Source organism: Arachis hypogaea, chromosome 12 (genome assembly GCF_003086295.3).
Source record: "Arachis hypogaea cultivar Tifrunner chromosome 12, arahy.Tifrunner.gnm2.J5K5, whole genome shotgun sequence".
Taxonomy (NCBI): domain Eukaryota; kingdom Viridiplantae; phylum Streptophyta; class Magnoliopsida; order Fabales; family Fabaceae; genus Arachis; species Arachis hypogaea.
In genome coordinates this window covers 86,651,375-86,669,909 of record NC_092047.1, presented here as the reverse complement: position 1 = coordinate 86,669,909, position 18,535 = coordinate 86,651,375, and the positions used below count along the sequence as shown (strand labels likewise).

The following is an 18,535-nucleotide window of genomic DNA, read 5'->3' as shown; positions in this document are numbered from 1 at the left end:
ATTTTTTATATCCATATTAAAAAATAAGTTATAGAAAAAAAAATTAATTTCTAACGGATCTTTATTGCATCTTTAATTGGTCTTTAAAGCTTTGATAAGTATAAATTCAAGACTTTGAAACCTTAGAAGATAATAAGAATGAAAGGGTGCAAAAATTAAAAGTAATTATTTTCTCTTAAGTTCTTTTTTTATTTTCTTTATTTACCCTTCTCATCTCGGAAAAGAGTTGAAACATTTTCTAATTTAGACATTTCTAATTCATATCTTAGTCTTGATTACATTTTTTGTAAACCTAATATAGTTCATATACCTAACCTAATATCTTTGATTAAAATATTAAGAGTTGCAAAGAGTTTTCGAACGCATATTTGCAAATTTTATTGTAACTAATTTAGTAGTGGTCTCGAATAATAAATACTTAAAGAGAGAATATCTAAAATTATTAAATTGGTATATATCATCTAGTTTGAGTTAATCTTAGTTCTAAGGATTGATAGCACCATTCTGCACATAAAAGAAAACATCAACATGCTGACCCTAACGATAAATGTAAGTGCTAGTATTTTCTCACCAAAACAATCATCAATCTTTCATACTTCACCATGGAGTACATGCGGGAGAAAAGAAAAAATAATAGTATAAGAAAGAATGTGTTGTGAATAAGTAGTATGACTATAATCCTACATGTATTAAATAATTTGGTGTTATTATTATTATTGAATTTGGATCTTCTAAAGTTTGAATTTTACTTTAGAGAGTAAAGTGTGATCTTCTCTCCTTGAATAGTTTCTCTTTTATATTTATTATTGGTCCCACCTATGAAATCAATGGTGAAAGATCACACTTTACTCTCTAAAGTGAAATTCAAACTTTAGAGGATCCAAATCCATTATTATTATATGTATTATTCAATTAAAAGATTAATAGAATAAGGTATTTGATTAAATTTAGAGATCTATTATTATAATAGTGATCATAATATTGAGAGATAAATTTTTTTATAATTTAATCTAATTTTTTTTGTTATAGAATTATTAAAAGGGACATTAATAATTCGAATAGATCAATGTAAATAATCTTCAATGGATGAAGATTAATAGATCTTATTTATTAAATTATATATATAGATGATGCATATAGAAATATAGCAATTGAACTGACTCATTTTCAGAATTCTTAATAGTTATAATTACCGCATATTTATTAATAGAATATTTTCAAAATAAACATAATAATAGAATTTTATTTGTCATAATAATTAACAATACATTTATTATACTTTATTTTCGAATACCTAATATCTTAGACAGATTAAATCAAATACTCTTAAGATTAGATATCATTACTAAATCAATTACAATAGAATTTTTGTAAAGTTGAGTTCCAATACTCTTTACAATTTCTGAGATCTAGTTCAAAGATATTAGTTAAGATATATGAAGTACCTCAAATTTGTAAAAATGTAATCTAGACTAAAATATCAGTTAAGTTGTCTACATGATAAACTATTTTTAAGTCTCTTGAGATGAAAAAAATTGAAAAATTAAAGAAAAATGAATTGAGAATTTAAAAATAAAAAAAAAATTGCTTGTGATATTTGCAACACTTAAAAATATTTATGTTATCTTCTTGTTACTACAAACAAGATATTAATACATCTATCTCGTTTGTATCGTATATGAGAAATGTTTTTTTCTTTAACTTAATATGTCTCATTTACGATTGACCGTTTGAAATTTTTCATACTAATCTTATTTAGTATTGCAATGCATATACTTTTCTTATTGGGTGAACCACAAAAAATGTATTCGAATAATTTTGTTGCTGACGAAAATACACTTAATTTTTTTTATCGATAAAATGCCTTCAAATAATTAAAAAACGTGACAAAAATGCCAAACATTAAATATGTATTCTCAAAAAATACTTTAGAAATTGAATTTTAATGTGATTTTTTGCAAGCATGATTAGAAAAATGAGATATTTTTATCTTTAAAATTTGGTGATTTTTTGTTAAATATATATTATTTTGTGATTTTTTTGTCAATAACCAATAATACTTTTAAAAAATAAAATAAAAATATAGAGATCAAATTTTTATATCATTTTTTGTGTGTATTTTTAAACAGTTATCTAAATATTCGTATAAAATTTTGGATCAAACCAATAACTAGTTTGTCAACTACAAAAGTCATTTGTCACTTGCAAAAAAATAATATTCTTTATTGATATTTTTATCGCGTTTTTAAATTATTTAAATATATTTTTATCAATACAAAATTTTGGATGTATTTTTGTAAGCGACAAAATTATTCAGATGTATTTTTAGTAGTTTACCCTTTCTTATTTTTATAATAAACAAGATGTATAATAAAATGTAAAAATACATTTTTTTTCTGAAAAATACATGCATTGGAAAATACTTAATTTATTTAAATGAAAAAATTCCGAATTACTTATTTCTAAAAGTGTACAAAATTATTCCCAAAGATAATATGAAATCCATTTTCCTGAGTTTTATTATTTTAGTATTTTATGTTGGTGGACCCACACAGTAACACAAGTAGACAACTTTTTTAGTCACCAACAAAAAATGGAAAGAAAAGCACCAGAAAAAAATTAGACAACTTTTCTACAAAACGAATGAGCTAACAAATGCGCTAAAGCATCAGTCGCCATCCTGAAGAACTCTGAGGTCAACTGCACCCCACACCAACACAACTCTCTCATTTTCTCAGTTCTGAATTGTGATAAGTATTTCAAACTCTCTTATGCTTTCTCTTTGTTCTTTGAACTAACTTGGCAGGCACGGACAACGTTTCTCTTGTCTTAAATAAAAGAAATTTGGTTTTGCGTCTGATTTGTGAAGGTTTTGGCGATACACTCATACCCCTATGTTTTGGAACAACACGAATTAGCTATGACTTTTACGGTCAATCATTAATTCATCATTTGTGCTCTCTTGTCGGTGTCATGATATATTTTGGGATTAAATTGTCAATAAACGATTTATAGAGGAAACTATAAATTTAACCCGAAACATATGTGATACAAAAATGCTATGTGCAAAAAAAATAATATCAGCCACTAAATTAACTATTATGTATTTGTGTATAAATACATATGTTATTCAATCTATTTTATTTTATACAGAGATAATTTATTTAGTAGCTGATTTTTGTGTACAGAAAACATGAAAACATGGTTGTGATATTTGATAGGGTAAAGTACTAAATTAATTCCCTACATTGGGGCTTTGGGCATAATTTTATTTTGTTCCTTAAGGTTTAAAGTGTCTTATTTGAATAAAAAAAATTTAACTTAAATGTAATCCCACCGTGAGGTCAAAGTTAAATAATTAAGAGAATGTCCTACATAACACCAATAGTCGATAATTTGGAGAACAAATAGGAGCTTCATAGGCACAAAATCAACCGTGGATGTATCAATATATTTATTTATCATTTTTTTTAGTTCTATAGAAAATATTTCATTTAAACTATAAGAAGAATGATAAATAAATGTATTGATGCATCCACAATTGATTTTGTGTCTCTAGAGCTCGTATTTGTTTTCCAGATTATCGACCTTGTTTTTGTACTGTTGTCATTTAGGACATTTCGTTAATTATTTAACTTTGACCTCACGGTGGGACTATATTGAAACTAAATGAAATTTTTTTGAATTCAAATAGAACACTTTAAACCTTAAGGACCAAAATAGGATTACCCCCGTAGGGGACTAATTTAGTACTTTACCATATTTGATATGGACATTTTTAAGTGCCCCGGTATATCTATTCTCATTCAGCATAGAAACATACCTGGTTTTGATCCTTGGCTCTCATTTTGCCATTGCCAGGCAACATTGCAAGGCTTTGTTGAATTCAAAGTCTTGGAATAGATTGGTTAGGTGGTTTGGTGACAATGGCACGAGATGAGCTCCTTTCTCTACAAATAGAGCTCTCAAAACCACCGAGGGAGAAGAAGCAAAAATAAAAGCCTTTTTGTGAGAGTGAGCTCTCATAGTGAGTGTAATATCCTAAGGAATCTGTCGCACAACTAGAATGTACTGAATAATATATACTGGGTTTTTGGTATTCTCTAATGTTCATTAGATTTTATAAATTATATTAGAAAAAAGTTTTACTAGGATACACTATATTTAAATTGTAGTAAAAACACATCTAATATTAGCAGAATGTTCCATTGGTAGAAACTCATATAAGGTGGTTTGGACATATGGAAAGAAGATCGGTAAAACATAGAGTTAATAGAGTAAATGAGATGGAAGGTAGACAGAGACGAAAGGTAAAAGAATACCCGAAAGACAATACATGAGGTAGTCAAATAAGGTCTACGTACAAACAGTCTCATTGTATACATAATACATTATAGGACTTAATGATGTTATTAGATGGATGTAACTGATCTCACATAGTGAGATAATACTTTGTTGTTGCTGTACCTTTAAATACTGTGAATATCGGGTTGGCCCATGAATTTTTGTCCCACCAGAAAATTTTTCCATGTTAAATAATAAATATTAGTGTCTATTCTCTTTCTATTGAACCATTTGTTGGTATTACCAGTGTGAATGTGTCTTGATATAAAGTATCAATAGTGCGTTATTCTTCCCATCACTCTTCATGTAAATTTTTGTAGTATGCTCCCACTCCTGGCTTTGACTCTCTTTGTTTTTCCCAAACACCTAGAACATGCTATATGATGATTTAGAAATGATTACACACTCATGATCTAAACTTTCATATTCCTTGGTGTGTGTAGTTTGAGGACAATGGCATCAAAGGGTTTATTGCAAACTGAAGAGTTGTACAAGGTATTACTGCTTCCATAGTCCCATTGATCTCTTTTCCTAGTTGCTAGATATACACTATAGTTGTATGACTTCAATTCCATCGTCTGAATTTGTTTATGGATATGGTAGTATATTTTGGAATCTAGTGTCTTCCCACGTGAGCCAGAGCCTCTCAAGGAGTTAAGGGATGTAACTGCTAATCATCCAAGGTATGCCCTTTTTTATTTTATTAGAGATTGTTCTTTAACACTTCTTTACAACACTATTAATTCTTGCCATACATATTTTAAGACTAGTAGTAACGACTAGTAGTTCTATTAATTCTTAAAGAATATGACAGAAATATTTTACTCTTTTTTTATCAAATAACATTGACTTCTCCAATGTATTATTACCTAAATTCAAGGGAAGTCAAAGAATGTTTTTAGAAACAGAGGAAGCACGATTTGCTCCAAGATAACATAAAAATGTAATTCTGCATGTTTTACATATCTACATGCTGATTGTTGAATCACATTTCACTTTTTGTGTTTGCCAGGAAATTAATGGCTACAGCACTGGATGCAGGTCAGATCATTACCATGCTTCTACAACTAGTAAATGCTAAGAAGACTATTGAGATCGGAGTCTTCACCGGATACTCCCTTCTACTGACAGCGCTTTCGATTCCTGAGGACGGGAAGGTAGAGTGCAACTTTGAATTTTATGTATTATATTTGAGCCTTATTGAACTAGTTCATGGTGAAATTCATTTGAATTGACAAAGATGTTGTTTCCCTGCAGATAACCGCTATCGATATAGATCGAGATGCATATGAAATCGGATTACCGATAATTAAGAAAGCCGGCGTCGAGCACAAGATTAACTTTGTGGAGTCCGAGGCTTTGCCGGTTCTAGATCAGCTCTTGACTGATGTGAGAATCTTACATTTCTCCATTTTTGTAGGTTTTATGAAGGGTTAAACAAGTTTAGTTTTCATTGCTCTAAAAAATTTAGTGATTTGGGGGTATGGTTTTTGTTAAATGTTCTTTATGGTTAAAGTGATCCTTTTGTTATTGCAGCATGAGAATGAAGGGAGTTATGACTATGCATTTGTTGATGCTGACAAAGTTAACTATTGGAATTACCATGAGAGGCTATTGAAGTTGTTGAAGGTTGGTGGGATAGTAGTCTATGATAACACTCTCTGGGGAGGCTCTGTTGCAAAGAATGAAAATGAGACTCCGGAATTCTACAGACCTGGCAGGCATCTGACAATCGAATTCAACAAACAAATTGCAGCCGATTCTCGAGTCCAGATTTCGCTTGCTCCATTTGGGGACGGCATCACCATATGCAAGCGTATCATGTGAAAAAGTCTAGTGATGCCAAGGTTCAAATGTGTATAGTTTAGTTTATGATGAATCTAATAAAAAAGACCACATATGTGAATGTGGATGGTCTGCAGTTTATGGTAATAAGAATAAAGCAAAGATGGAGTATTCAGGATTGTCATTCATAAGAAAACATGATAAGAAAAATTCTCATCTAGAATGTTTCTATAAGTTCATTCACAATTTCCTGTAGCAAAGTCTTAAAAATGCGACGCTCATACACCAAACCAATCAAACCTCAGTTTCACACATACCCTTTTGTGTGAAATGTAAATCTCTCGTATCATTTTCAGTTAGGTTGCGAAGATTCATCTCTGATTCTGAGAGATACTCTTTTAGTTCCCTATTATGTTATTATTTTGTTGCATCAGTTGAGGGAGAATTTTCCCACTCTTTCTGTTCGTTGTAGAGAAAACGTTATAAAGAAAAGGATTACAATGTTAAAAGATAGCATTTTCTATAAAATTTTATTTTCAGCGCTCTTTCCTGAAAGTAGATATTTAGATCGTTGTTTGCAATCAATCTCTTATCTCCCGAAGAAAAAAATTGTAAGAACCTATTTAATTATATACTCACCCAAATTTCAAATATGGATCCCTTTTTCCCCATTAAATATAATTAGATACACATAGATAAAATTCACAAATTTTCAAATATCACATTAGTGGACTTTCATGGAGAAAGGTTCTTCCTATCCAAATATCTTCGACTTTTTCCAATAAATAACACCTATCACTCAACAAAAGTTATGAATAGAAGTCATTAAGATCTTATTCACTTTTTGTTCTAAGCTATAGCGGGCGCATTCCTTCATCTAATATGCAAAAGTAGTTCAATTATGAACAAGTTTGTTTGTATAATTTTCCATTAAAAACAAAACGATATTTTCATTAAAAAAATTTTAGCTATCAAGGCACATATTAAAATTACTACTAGTAGAAATTTTTTCAAACTTTTTATTTTAATAAATACACAACATATGTATTAGAAATTAAACTTTGCATCTTTTCCTATAAAAACCTTCTTATTTGATAACTTTAACATAGTTAAACCCTATAAATTATCACTACACAACCATATGTATTGTATAATAATAATACTACTGGGCCGTAACAAGTAGAGCACAACCAAATAGAAGGAGAATCATGGATTATTCCTTTTACGAGCCAGCTCGCGAGCCTTCTCCCTAAGTTCCTCTGGTGATGGCGGCCTTGGTGCCTCCGGGGGATATTCGATGTATGATTTCTGTAACATTACATTACATTACAAGACAAGCAAAAGATAGAACAAGTAGTCAATAATTTTTACCACATGGCATTCATGCTAGCAAGACAAAATGACAAGAAATTAAGAATTCAAAGGTATCATCATTTCATCATGCAGTGCAAATTATAAATAATATGACAAAGTATTGGCAGCTGCTCTGTCTTTAATAGCATATTGAAACAGAAGTGAAATGTTATAAAGATCTGAATTCACATCTTCAAATTTCAACCATTCAAAGCAAAGTAATCTCAACCGATTTTTATAGTTTACTCTAAAGTGATATAACTGTAAGAAACTAGGAAAAAGATCCTTTAAAGTGAGGAGAATTGTAAAGTGATAAAATCAGGGGTTAATCACCATTGAATTGTAATTTTATTATGTGTGGGCCCCATTATCTTGATTCAAGGATGATTAAGTTTTCACTTCCTCACTTTAGAGGAGCTTGATCCAATAAACTAATCACTAACCAGTTATGCCAATCATGCACCTACAATTTCCTGTCTGACCAAAGTATTGCTTATTGGGGCGGGCATGCACTGGCATGTCTGTGTTAGCATATATCATATATTTAAGATTACTTTGGTCCTTGGACAACAGGAAGGGAGCTATGAGTCCATAACTAAACCCTACTCAAACGGTAACCGTCAAAGATGCAAATCAAAACCTCTTCATCCCCACGACACCAACACCGAAGGTTTTCTACTTTCAAACAGTTCCAAACCCCAACTCAAGCAGTTAAACAAGAAGCAAGAAAAGTAAACATTCGGTGTCATAAGCATAATTTTATTGAAAAGCGCAGCAAGGGACAAGGAGATTACATTTCCCATGAATTTTTGAAGGTTCTTGGTATTGTTGGCGAAAGTATACATAAGAACAATGGGGACAGTGACATACACCCCAAACTTAGCAATCTCAAGAATCCCCTTGGACGTGCCGAGAGATGACATTGTTGCCGAAATCCTACGAGAAAAAGCAAAAAAAACAGAATGGTGAAAACTGTGCTTGCTGATGTAAGGAAATCCAAGCAAAGACACTTCAAATAACCACATGTAATGACTGTGCTTTGATTGAATATTATTAGCTACAAGACTATATAAAATTCGAACCGATAGTGCAGATTAAGTTACGAAGAGCTATTAAGTCAGATAATTAGAATACAAACATGAAATAACCAAGCACAGTAAGTTCATAGATAAATGATGAAACTCCATGTGAAGTACCCTGTTCACTTGTCGTTGATAATTGAAGAAGGCTCAAATCTGAACTGAATGTAACAGATGTTACAACAACACCTCAAAAAAGAAGGATTCTACAAAGACAAGACTGGAAAGAAAAAGAATAAGAAGTAGTATCTTCCGTTGCTTCATTTATCTAAATTAGATTGTACGTGGACTTAATATTTTCTGCGATTAGGAGCATAAAAAGCCAAATGAAAATAGCTTAAAGATAAACTGATAAAGGAGTAAATTAGATCAGGAAAATTAATTCAACACATAATTTGCATCTCTCTTTTTCTCATTCATTCATCAATCATCATCAATAAGATTGAAGTGAACATAACAGCTTTAGATAAAAATGAAAAAGCTAACCTAATTTGATCAGAGAGAGGAGGAGGTGGCGGAGCAAAGAGGCGCAGAAGAGAAGGAGGCGGCGGAGCAGAGGCACAAGCAGAGAAAGGAGGAGGCGAGGGCAACGGAACGAGCGAGCAGAACACAGAGAGGAAAGGCAACGTGCGACTGTGGAACAGATGCAACGGCGGTGAGCTTTGGGTGAGGAAGAGTGGGTGGGGTTCGGACTTTCAGTTTTGGTTTTTTCTATTTAAGAAAACCACACAAATCTTCAATTATTAAAGTTAGTGTATTTCAGATAAAATAAAGAGTACCGCACTCTTACAAATTAACTTATTATCAACTACGTAAATTGAGTTTATTTGTTATTATTGTTTTTTTATTATTAACTATGTAAATGGCCAATGAGTTATAGTTCAAATGGCATAGACTTTTCATATTCAATTAAGGAGTTGCGGGTCCGAGTCACATATCTTTCCAAATTTTATGCCAATGAGCTATTACTTATAAGTATAGAGTATTGCATACATACTTTGTTAAATTTAAATTTTTTATTTATTATATTTTATTTAAATAGTCTAAATTTAAAAAGATAACCTATTAATCAAGTTAACTATTTTTTTATAAAATTTAATTTTTTTTATAAATTTTAAATATTGGACTAAAGTTCAAAATAAAAAATAGCATATAATTAATTATAACATGTTTGTACAAAAAAAATATTGTGCTTTAGAATTAAAATAAATAATACATAAAAGATAAGTTGAAAATTCATGCACCAAATTCAGAAAAGAAAAAGATATATTAGAATCTTAGAAAAAAATATTAAATATATTTTATGTATATAATATTAAAATTTAAATAAATTTTATTTTGTGTGAAATAAATTATAATATTAAATATGAACACAATAATAAAAAATTTTGTGTTATATAAATTTAATTAATATATACTCACATAAAAAGCAAACAAATATATAACAATTTTATTTTGTGCGAACAAAATTATAACATTAAATATGAAGACAATAATAAAAAATTTTGTATTACATAAATTTAATTTAAAAGAAAAACATATATACTCACTTAAAAAGCAAACAAACATATAATAATTTTATTTTGTGTGAAACAAAATTATACTATTAAATATAAGGATAAAATGCATAATTAAACCAAACCTAAAATAATATTACACAATTTACCAAAAAAAAAATATTACACAGATCACCCAAGTGCATATTTCTATATAAATCGAATGAGATACATTCGGTTTATCTCATTCGATTTGTAGATCCGCATTGTAACTGATTGAATTTACTGGGTGGTTGACATGCATGCATAAATCAGACTCTGACATTAGATTTACATTCGTCATGGTAATTCAAATTTACTATGGGGATTTATAAATCAAATGCATCTCATTTGATTTATATAAAAATATGCACTTAGGTGATCCATGTAATGTTTCTCTTTTTGGATGAACGGTGTAATATTGTTTTAGGTTTGATTTAATTATGTATTTTACCCTAAATATAAACACAATAATAAAGAATTTGATATTATATAAATTTAATTAAAATATATATATATATATATATATATATATATATATATATATATATATATATATATATACACACACGTAAAAAGTAAACAAACAAACAAACAAACAAATAATAATAATAATAATAATAATAATAATAATAATAATAATAATAATAATAATAGGGAAGAGGGGAGTTTGGTGTTCAGTTTTCGCTTCCCATCTTAATGGCGAAAGCTAGTGCACTCCAGACAAAGTAGAGAGTGCAGCACTCTTTAAGAAGTAACATACTATCAAAAGTTATCAGGTAAATTAATTTATTTATTATTATTATTTTTTTTATTGTAATGAGCTGAACAAACAAATTGATACATACAACAAAAAAAACTAATCCTTTCTCTCAACTCTCAACCCTGGGTTATAGCCTCCACCACCGCCGTAAGGAGAGACTCAGCACTGCTGCCGTCCATTGTGCTCAGGGGCCACCGCCGCAGGGAGTGAGAAACTGCCATCGTTCACTGCATTGTGGTCGTGCTCCAAGTCTCCCCCTGTCCACTCTCACGATCTCAAAAAATCCCCAAACAAAAATTAAACCCTAGCTTCTTCAAAGGTTCTGCCGTCGCCGTCCGGGGTTGTCGGCGCCTCTGCGTCTCCGGCCTTCCCCCTGTCCCGAACCCAGACCCTGTCTCCTAGCTCGGCGTCGTGTAGCCCCTCGCTGCTCGCTGCTCGTCGTAGTCTCGCCACTCGTCGTCCTGTTGTCCGTCGAAGGTTAGTGGCACTGCTTTCACTTTTTCGGTTATTCCTTTTATGCTATGTTTAGTGATTTGAGTATTTGACTGATTTCTGAATGTGAATTTGTGAATGTAAATCAAATAATTGATTTTGTGTTGTTGAAATTATTGCTAGTTTTGGATTTGTTGAAATTATTCTGCTGTTTTCACTGATTTCTGCTTATTCTATTTTTTTCCCTTTAAATTTTGAAGTTTGAATGAAGTCTGATCTGATCTGCTACTTTTTTGAATTTTAATTACCTAAAGTCCTAAATAAATGTTTTCTTCTTTTTGGGTTTTCTTTTCAGTACGCTCATGTTTTTAGAATTTTGCTGGTTAGACTCATTAAACAGAAAGAAAAATAAACTTCAAGAATGTTTAGTGCATTTAAATTAATTTAATGTTGAATCTGTTGTGCTGTTGGTAATAGTTTTTTTTATTGGATTTATCCTTTGAGAGCTGCTGTTAGTGTCATTTGGTGTTGCCTTATTGATTTCAGTTGTGGTTTCAAGGATGATTATTTGATTTTTGGCTGTGTTGCTGCCTTATTGATTTCAGTTATGGTTTTATGGATGATTATTTGATTTCTGGCTGTGTTGCTGCTGTTTTTAACATTGTGAATGACTTATTGATTTCAGTTATAGATGATAGTATTAATCAATAAGCAATATGCTGGTAATAAGCAAATGATGCTGCTAATCCTAATCTTCCTAGTTCTAAGATACTCAGTCACAAGGTTCTAATTTATAGCTTGGAAATATGTTGCTCTGGAAGTAGTGAATGAAAAACTACAATATCAATGTTTATTTTGTCTACAACCATTTAATATTTAGATATTTCTTTTTACTATTTAATTTTTGAGTTTGTATTTTGATAATATCATATAGATTTGGTTGATGACATTTCATGTAATGTTTTAAATTTAGAAGATATTTTAAGATTTATATTAGACTATAATTATGAAATTTTGAATGGTTGATTTTCTTGTGATATGGGAGTGTTCAAATTGGTATTTTGCTTGCTCAAAAATGGTATAAGGCTAATGTTAGATTATCAACTTTACTTTTTTTTTTTATAATTTCTATAACATTTTTATACAATTTGTCTATAGACATAAAGGAACAACTAAGATTGAGGGCTTGTCCAATTTACTGTTTTTTGAGTTGTTACGAATTTGTGGAAATGTGTCCCGGCTTTCTTGCTATGTGATTCTCAAATTTCTAATCCATTAAAAGAGAACATATATGGTGATACAATAAACTAATACCCCTTGTGATGGCAGGAGCTCTTGGATAATGTATAGTCAACAATTTTGTAGAATTATGATGCTAGGAGCTCTTCTTTCTTTATCTCTTTAATAAACTAATATCTCTTGTGTTAAACTTGAATTTTTCTAGCATTTTTGTTACAAATTTTTTATTTTCATGACCTTTTTTATTCTTTTTTACTCTTTATGTTTGATTCTTGTGGATTTAAAATTTTTCTCATTAAGGAAGACTTTTGTTTCGCCACGTCTTTAGTTCCACGACATTGCTAAATTTATTGTCGGTTATCTACTTTACATTCAAAATTTGAAGAATAAAAACTAGAGTTAGTTTTTTTATGTAGTTATATTTATTGTTTCGAGTCATATTTTGGTCTAGAGTTCAAGAACTTGTGCTATGTTATTTTTTTTTCTTTATTTTTTTTCAAGTCATTTCATTATAATAGTATTTTAAACTTGAAATATACAATAATATTGAATAATACAAAGCCTCTATTTTCAAAATATTTACTAGAATAATAAGTTTATTATTATTTTCATTCATTGCAAGAAGCTAGTAACAATATGAAAGTGGAGTAGCATTCATTTCTCTAGTAGAGTGCTAGGAGTAAAGGAAAGCAATACGGAAATGTATTTTATAGTAATATTGATTCATGAATGCTGTTTTTATGCTTTGTTATTATACTATTTGCATGATTTGGTTGTTGTACTTTAGAAGTGTGAATGTTGTGTTAGTAAAAATTTATTATTTGTGATATATCCTTGTGATTTATTTGTAATTGTTTTATTTTTTATTATTTTTGTATTTTGAAGAAGAGAATTTTGGACTTCATAGGTGTCTTGTGCCTATTTTTGTCATATGGTACTTACTTTCATAGTTGTGAATATGTCAAATATTTTGTACTTTTGTCATTTCATAAATATAAATATTTTTCGTTTTATTTTATTGTAATAGTATGCAGTAAATATAGCATTCGACAAAAATGGTTGATTTGATTGGAGAGTCATTGTATAACCAAATAGGGAATGTTTCAGTTGAGGTACATCTTTTTAGCTGGATTATTCCAACACTTAGGATGTTAAGCTTTATTATTGTTTGAAATTATGTTTAGAACGTTGAGGTCTATTGTTGTTTAATGTCTTTCAGGAAATGGACGAATTGTTAGTTGATAGCGATGGCAATGATGTTGAAGACCTGTTATTGAATAGTACAAGAAGTATCGGTCAGGTTAATTTCGTAGGTTTGAGCGTTGATGCTGCTAAGAAGTATGTATTTTCAGACCTTAATGTTGCCTATGCCTTTTACAATGCATTTGGGAGGGTCAATGGATTTTCAATTAGGAAGTTCAAGGTTGGGCGAAGTGAGATTGATAAGCACATACTCTGGCAAACATTTGTGTGTTCGAGACAAGAATATCATATTTTCAGAGGGGTTGATGAAACAAATAGGAAGAGAGCTCCAAAGCCAGAGACTAGGTGTGGGTGTGTAGCACAAATGCGAGTTCACATAGATGTTGGCAGGGACTGGTAGTATACAACATTATTTCAAAATGAACATAATCATGAGTTAATACCCCTAACTTTGAGCCGGATGTTGAGATCGCAACGGAGAATGGCTAATGAAGAAATTCGAAGAATGAACGACATGAGAGATGCTGGAATTTTCACAACCCAAATCTATATGCATTTTGCTGAGCAATCTGGTGGTTTTGAGAATGTTAGATTTCGAAGAAAAGACATGTACAACCAAATAGAAAAGCAAAGGCAATTGATGGAAAGTGATGTGACCGAAACGTTGAAGTACTTAAAGAAGCGGAAGAAATTAGATCCAAAGTTTTACTGGAGCTACGAGGTGGATAACAATGGTGTGTTTCGGCACCTAATCTGGATGGACGGGAAGAGCCGTGTTGACTTTGAAGTATTTGGTGATGTTATGGCCTTTGATGCAACTTACAAGAAAAACAAGTACAAGTTTCCATTGGTAGTTTTCTCAGGAGTGAACCATCACCTTCAAACACTAGTTTTTGGTAGTGCAATTGTGGCTGATGAAGGAGAAGGAACTTACATATGGCTATTACAAAGATTCGTGGAAGCAATGAATGGTAAACGACCAGATGCTGTGATAACTGATGGTGCCAAGGCTATGAAGCTTGCAATTGAAAAGGTCTTTCCAGATGCACACCATAGGTTGTACGGATGGCATTTGTTAAGAAATGCCACAGCCAATGTCTCCAATCCCAAGTTTACCCAACAATTCAGGAAATGCATGCTTGGCGATTATGAGATTGATGAGTTTGAGGAGAGGTGGGCGTCAATGGTTGATAGTTTTGGGGTTAAGGACATGGAGTGGGTTGAGACCACTTATGGGATTAAAGATATGTGGGCTACAGCACATATGAGAGGCAAGTTCTTTGCCGGGTTGAGAACTACATCGAGGTGTGAGGCACTACATTCGCAAGTTGCTAGGTTTGTAAAATCTGGCTATAGCATTAAGGAATTCCTCCATCACTTCCGCCGGTGGATGGGTTTGTTGCGGAATAATGAGGTTGAGGCTGACTATTACACCTCATACGGGTTTCCGATAATGCAAACACAGGTGCATGCATTGGAGCGATCAGGAGAAACTGTTTATACAAGGGAGATGTTCTACTTGTTTCGATCATTATTGTTGAAAGCGTCAAGTGTGATAATAGTTGATTGGCGAGAGACTTCATGTAGTGTGAACTATGATGTACGAAAATATTATAAGTTAACACGAAAATGGGTTGTATCTTATTGGCCTGGCAGCAGTGAGTTTAGGTGTTCATGTAAACGAATGGAGTCATTTGGCATTCCATGTGTTCATATCCTTCGTCTGTTGATATATCTTCAAATTACAGAATTACCTGAGTCACTGATATTGAAGCGGTGGACCATAAAAGCAAAAGAGGCACATATAAGGTTGGAGCAGTGGGGATTATTAGTTGGAGATGGAAGTTATGAGAGTAGGATTGCTGCTATGAATGATGAGCTAGAGGGCTTGCCATTTGCTGCTTACGGAGATTTAGGTGATTTTAAGGATGTTATGGAGTGGGTTAGAAACAAAAAGGCTGAATTATTTGCCAAACATGAAAAGAATAGAGAAGGAAGTTCTAATAGTGCGGGTGAGAAATTCAAAACACGGACGGATGCTACTTCAAAAGAAGCTGGGGACAAAAAGAAAAAGTGAAGGATTCGGTGCAGCAGATGTAACGGTATAGGACACAATCGGCAAAATTGTCGGCGTGGAGATGACCATAATCAAATGGAAAGTAGAGATGGAGGAGGTCCCGAAGATGATGACGATTGGTCTAGTCAAACCAGTGAGGAGGGGATCGATGAAATAGTGAGTATTTAACATATTGCTTCTTATTAATTACATGGTTGTCTAATTTTAATTTTTTTGGCTCTTGTAGGATTTTGATGTGACCATCGGTAATCAGAAAGGCAAATATCATTAGCTATTACTGTCTAGCCTTGGATGAAAGATGAATATGAATTTTATTTTTTTAGTTTTAGTGCAGGAAGTTTATTGGACAATAGTAAAAGTTTTTTTTATTTATTCTTAATTTACTCTTTCGATACATTTGTTTTATTTATTTGCATTTGCGGACTTAAGATGACTTCTACAAAAAAAAAAATAGTAGCATAACCATAATATATTAGCTAAATCTGGTTATACACATCATATGGTAAGTGAATATATTTTTATGGTTAACTCCCCAAATATTAGATGTGAAAATTATATTTGCTATTACTCTTAGGATACATTTGTGTTTAATAGTTACTAATGCAAGACATTATGAAAAGATATATTGATTTATACAATTTAAAATTATTTTTGCTTTTTCACATTGTAAAAAATATTTCAAAATTATGGTATTATTACTTGAACGCAATATGACGCAACTGGATACAAATATTAAGAATATTTCTAATCACGGTTTGGTCTAATCATCTAGGAAATACATTACAAGAATAATACATTTTAAATTATATGCTTCATACTATTTTGAATATTTATAATTTTTATATTCTTTTTATTTGTTATTTAAAAAAAGAATTTAAAATAATTTGTAAAAATTTTTTAGAAATTTTTATTTTGATTTAAAATGTTGATTGATCTAAAAAAATATTCTTTTTAAAAAACACTTAACAAATTAGTAATTCTTAATTTTTGATTCTTAATTTCTGTTTGTATTTAATTTACTAAAGGTATTAAAAAAATATATATGTATCAGTATAAACTAAATAAAAGTTATCCAACAATGTAAGAAGAATTTTATTGCGAATCATATAATGGGACTATGTCAACTCAATTATGACGAAACAATAAAAGAAATCAGAGTCTAAATTTATTATTTATTAAATAAAATAAAACATTATTTTTTACATATTAAATAAAATAAAAAATACTCAACACTTTTAGAATAAACAAATTAGAGTCTTAAAAATGACTAAACAGATATTCAAAAACGGTTAGAACACGTGACTTTTGTAGCCGTTTTTACTATAATAACTACTATAGATTGTGAGTTTTGTATATGTTGTTCAGTGAATAACTGAATGTTTTTAAATTATAGTTTATAATAGTAGGGATGAAACAGTAAAATAGAATTGGGGAGTACATAATTGAAATTCAACGAAAAAATAATATGCTATATGAAAGATGTGTAACTAAAAAATCCTAAATATTAAGGAGAACATATAAAAGCTAAATAATAAAAGTAATTGATCTAACAAATAGATCTCATAACAAACAACATAAATACCAAACAATCAAATCAAATGCATTCTATCCTTTTCTAATAATAAATAGTGTGACCATCTAATTACCAACCAATGCTTTCCACCTAGTTGCAGAACCATGTCTGACCATGTCATTATATTATATTCATTGTGAGTCCCATTTAAAGTTGCACATGCCGCAAGCATTCGAATTTTAGAATCAGGGGCTACAAAACGTAAAAGTTAAATTAATTATTGTGTCAAAAGAAACGAAAAGTACACAAGGTAGAAATTTGTTAACTTACCCTAGCAGTGAGATTGGGTTGAAACATGTCTTCCATTGCCATCCACTCAAGCAACCAAACTGCGGAGTTATCACTATAAAATACAAGTCATTTAAATAATTAGGATCATTACTATTCATGATCTAGTTAACAAGCATATCACAATAAAATAGGCTATAAACCTTGTGTTGCAATCAGAGATGCCACCAGCATTACAGAGAGGCCAATTGTCTATTGGAATGCTTTTTTTGTTTAATATATTAGTGCTGTAGTACGGACCAGAGAAAATGAAATCAAATAGACTGAGTTATGGCTCAAAACAAAATGAATTACAAAAACATGCTAATGACGAATGAACTTTAAATAACATTTGCAGAAGAAATTTTAAATTAAATTAAAAAACGTGTTTAAAAAAATTATTTTCTATTACACATAATACATTTATAATAGCATCATATGAATTAGTAAGCAATAATAAGTAATATTTAAAAATATATAATTTACTATGCTATCAACAACTAAAAATACACCAAAGTCCAATACTGCAACTTGAAGAATGGCCATCTCTCTCTTCATATTGTTGTACAATCTCTCAAGGTCAGTTATTTTAATGTGCAAATCCTGCAAAACAGTATATGAATATTAAAGAAAATTTAGTTGCAATCGTGCATAACAGATACACTTAGATTGAAACACATTGCACCTTCAAAGAGGCAACTATGCCATCAACAACACTGTTGGAGTGGAGGGTTTCAACCTGACAAGATTGGTTTTCATTGATGCTTTTATCAACCCAGTTGGAGGTATTATTGTCAATTTCCATTCTTAAGAGGATAATAGTCAATTAACAACGGTAATGAAAATATTTTTCACGGTTAAGAGGTGTTTATGTATGCAGAGTTG

General features: G+C 30.8%; 3 protein-coding genes across 8 annotated transcripts; 2 read left to right on the top strand and 1 right to left on the bottom strand.

The window, feature by feature from the left end:
• The first annotated feature begins 2,598 nt into the window (after window positions 1-2,598).
• LOC112727631 (probable caffeoyl-CoA O-methyltransferase At4g26220) lies at window positions 2,599-6,375 on the top strand. Of its 5 annotated transcripts, none has more exons than XM_025777462.3 (6): window positions 2,599-2,695; window positions 4,788-4,839; window positions 4,948-5,027; window positions 5,357-5,501; window positions 5,602-5,733; window positions 5,881-6,375. In XM_025777462.3, exons 2-6 carry the CDS (start codon window positions 4,798-4,800, stop codon window positions 6,169-6,171), a joined length of 690 nt encoding a protein of 229 aa, XP_025633247.1. In that variant the 5' UTR covers window positions 2,599-2,695; window positions 4,788-4,797; the 3' UTR covers window positions 6,172-6,375. The 5 variants fall into 5 exon arrangements, with proteins under 5 accessions (XP_025633247.1, XP_025633243.1, XP_025633244.1 ...); XM_025777458.3 differs by having other exon boundaries at window positions 2,606-2,754; XM_025777459.3 differs by having other exon boundaries at window positions 2,608-2,747.
• An 822-nt stretch (window positions 6,376-7,197) lies between these two features.
• LOC112727630 (uncharacterized) lies at window positions 7,198-9,309 on the bottom strand. 2 transcript variants are annotated; one of them, XM_025777456.3, is made up of 4 exons: window positions 9,048-9,278; window positions 8,679-8,781; window positions 8,277-8,418; window positions 7,198-7,437 (listed from the first exon to the last, which is right to left on the bottom strand). In XM_025777456.3, the coding sequence occupies exons 3-4, from the start codon at window positions 8,403-8,405 to the stop codon at window positions 7,336-7,338; spliced, it is 231 nt and encodes a 76-aa protein (XP_025633241.1). In that variant the 5' UTR covers window positions 8,406-8,418; window positions 8,679-8,781; window positions 9,048-9,278; the 3' UTR covers window positions 7,198-7,335. The 2 variants fall into 2 exon arrangements, with proteins under 2 accessions (XP_025633241.1, XP_025633240.1); XM_025777455.3 differs by lacking the exon at window positions 8,679-8,781 and having other exon boundaries at window positions 9,048-9,309.
• A 4,905-nt stretch (window positions 9,310-14,214) lies between these two features.
• On the top strand, window positions 14,215-15,810 carry LOC112730201 (protein FAR1-RELATED SEQUENCE 5-like). The gene has a single exon (XM_025780298.3). It carries the CDS (start codon window positions 14,215-14,217, stop codon window positions 15,808-15,810), a length of 1,596 nt encoding a protein of 531 aa, XP_025636083.3.
• The last annotated feature ends 2,725 nt before the right edge of the window (window positions 15,811-18,535 follow it).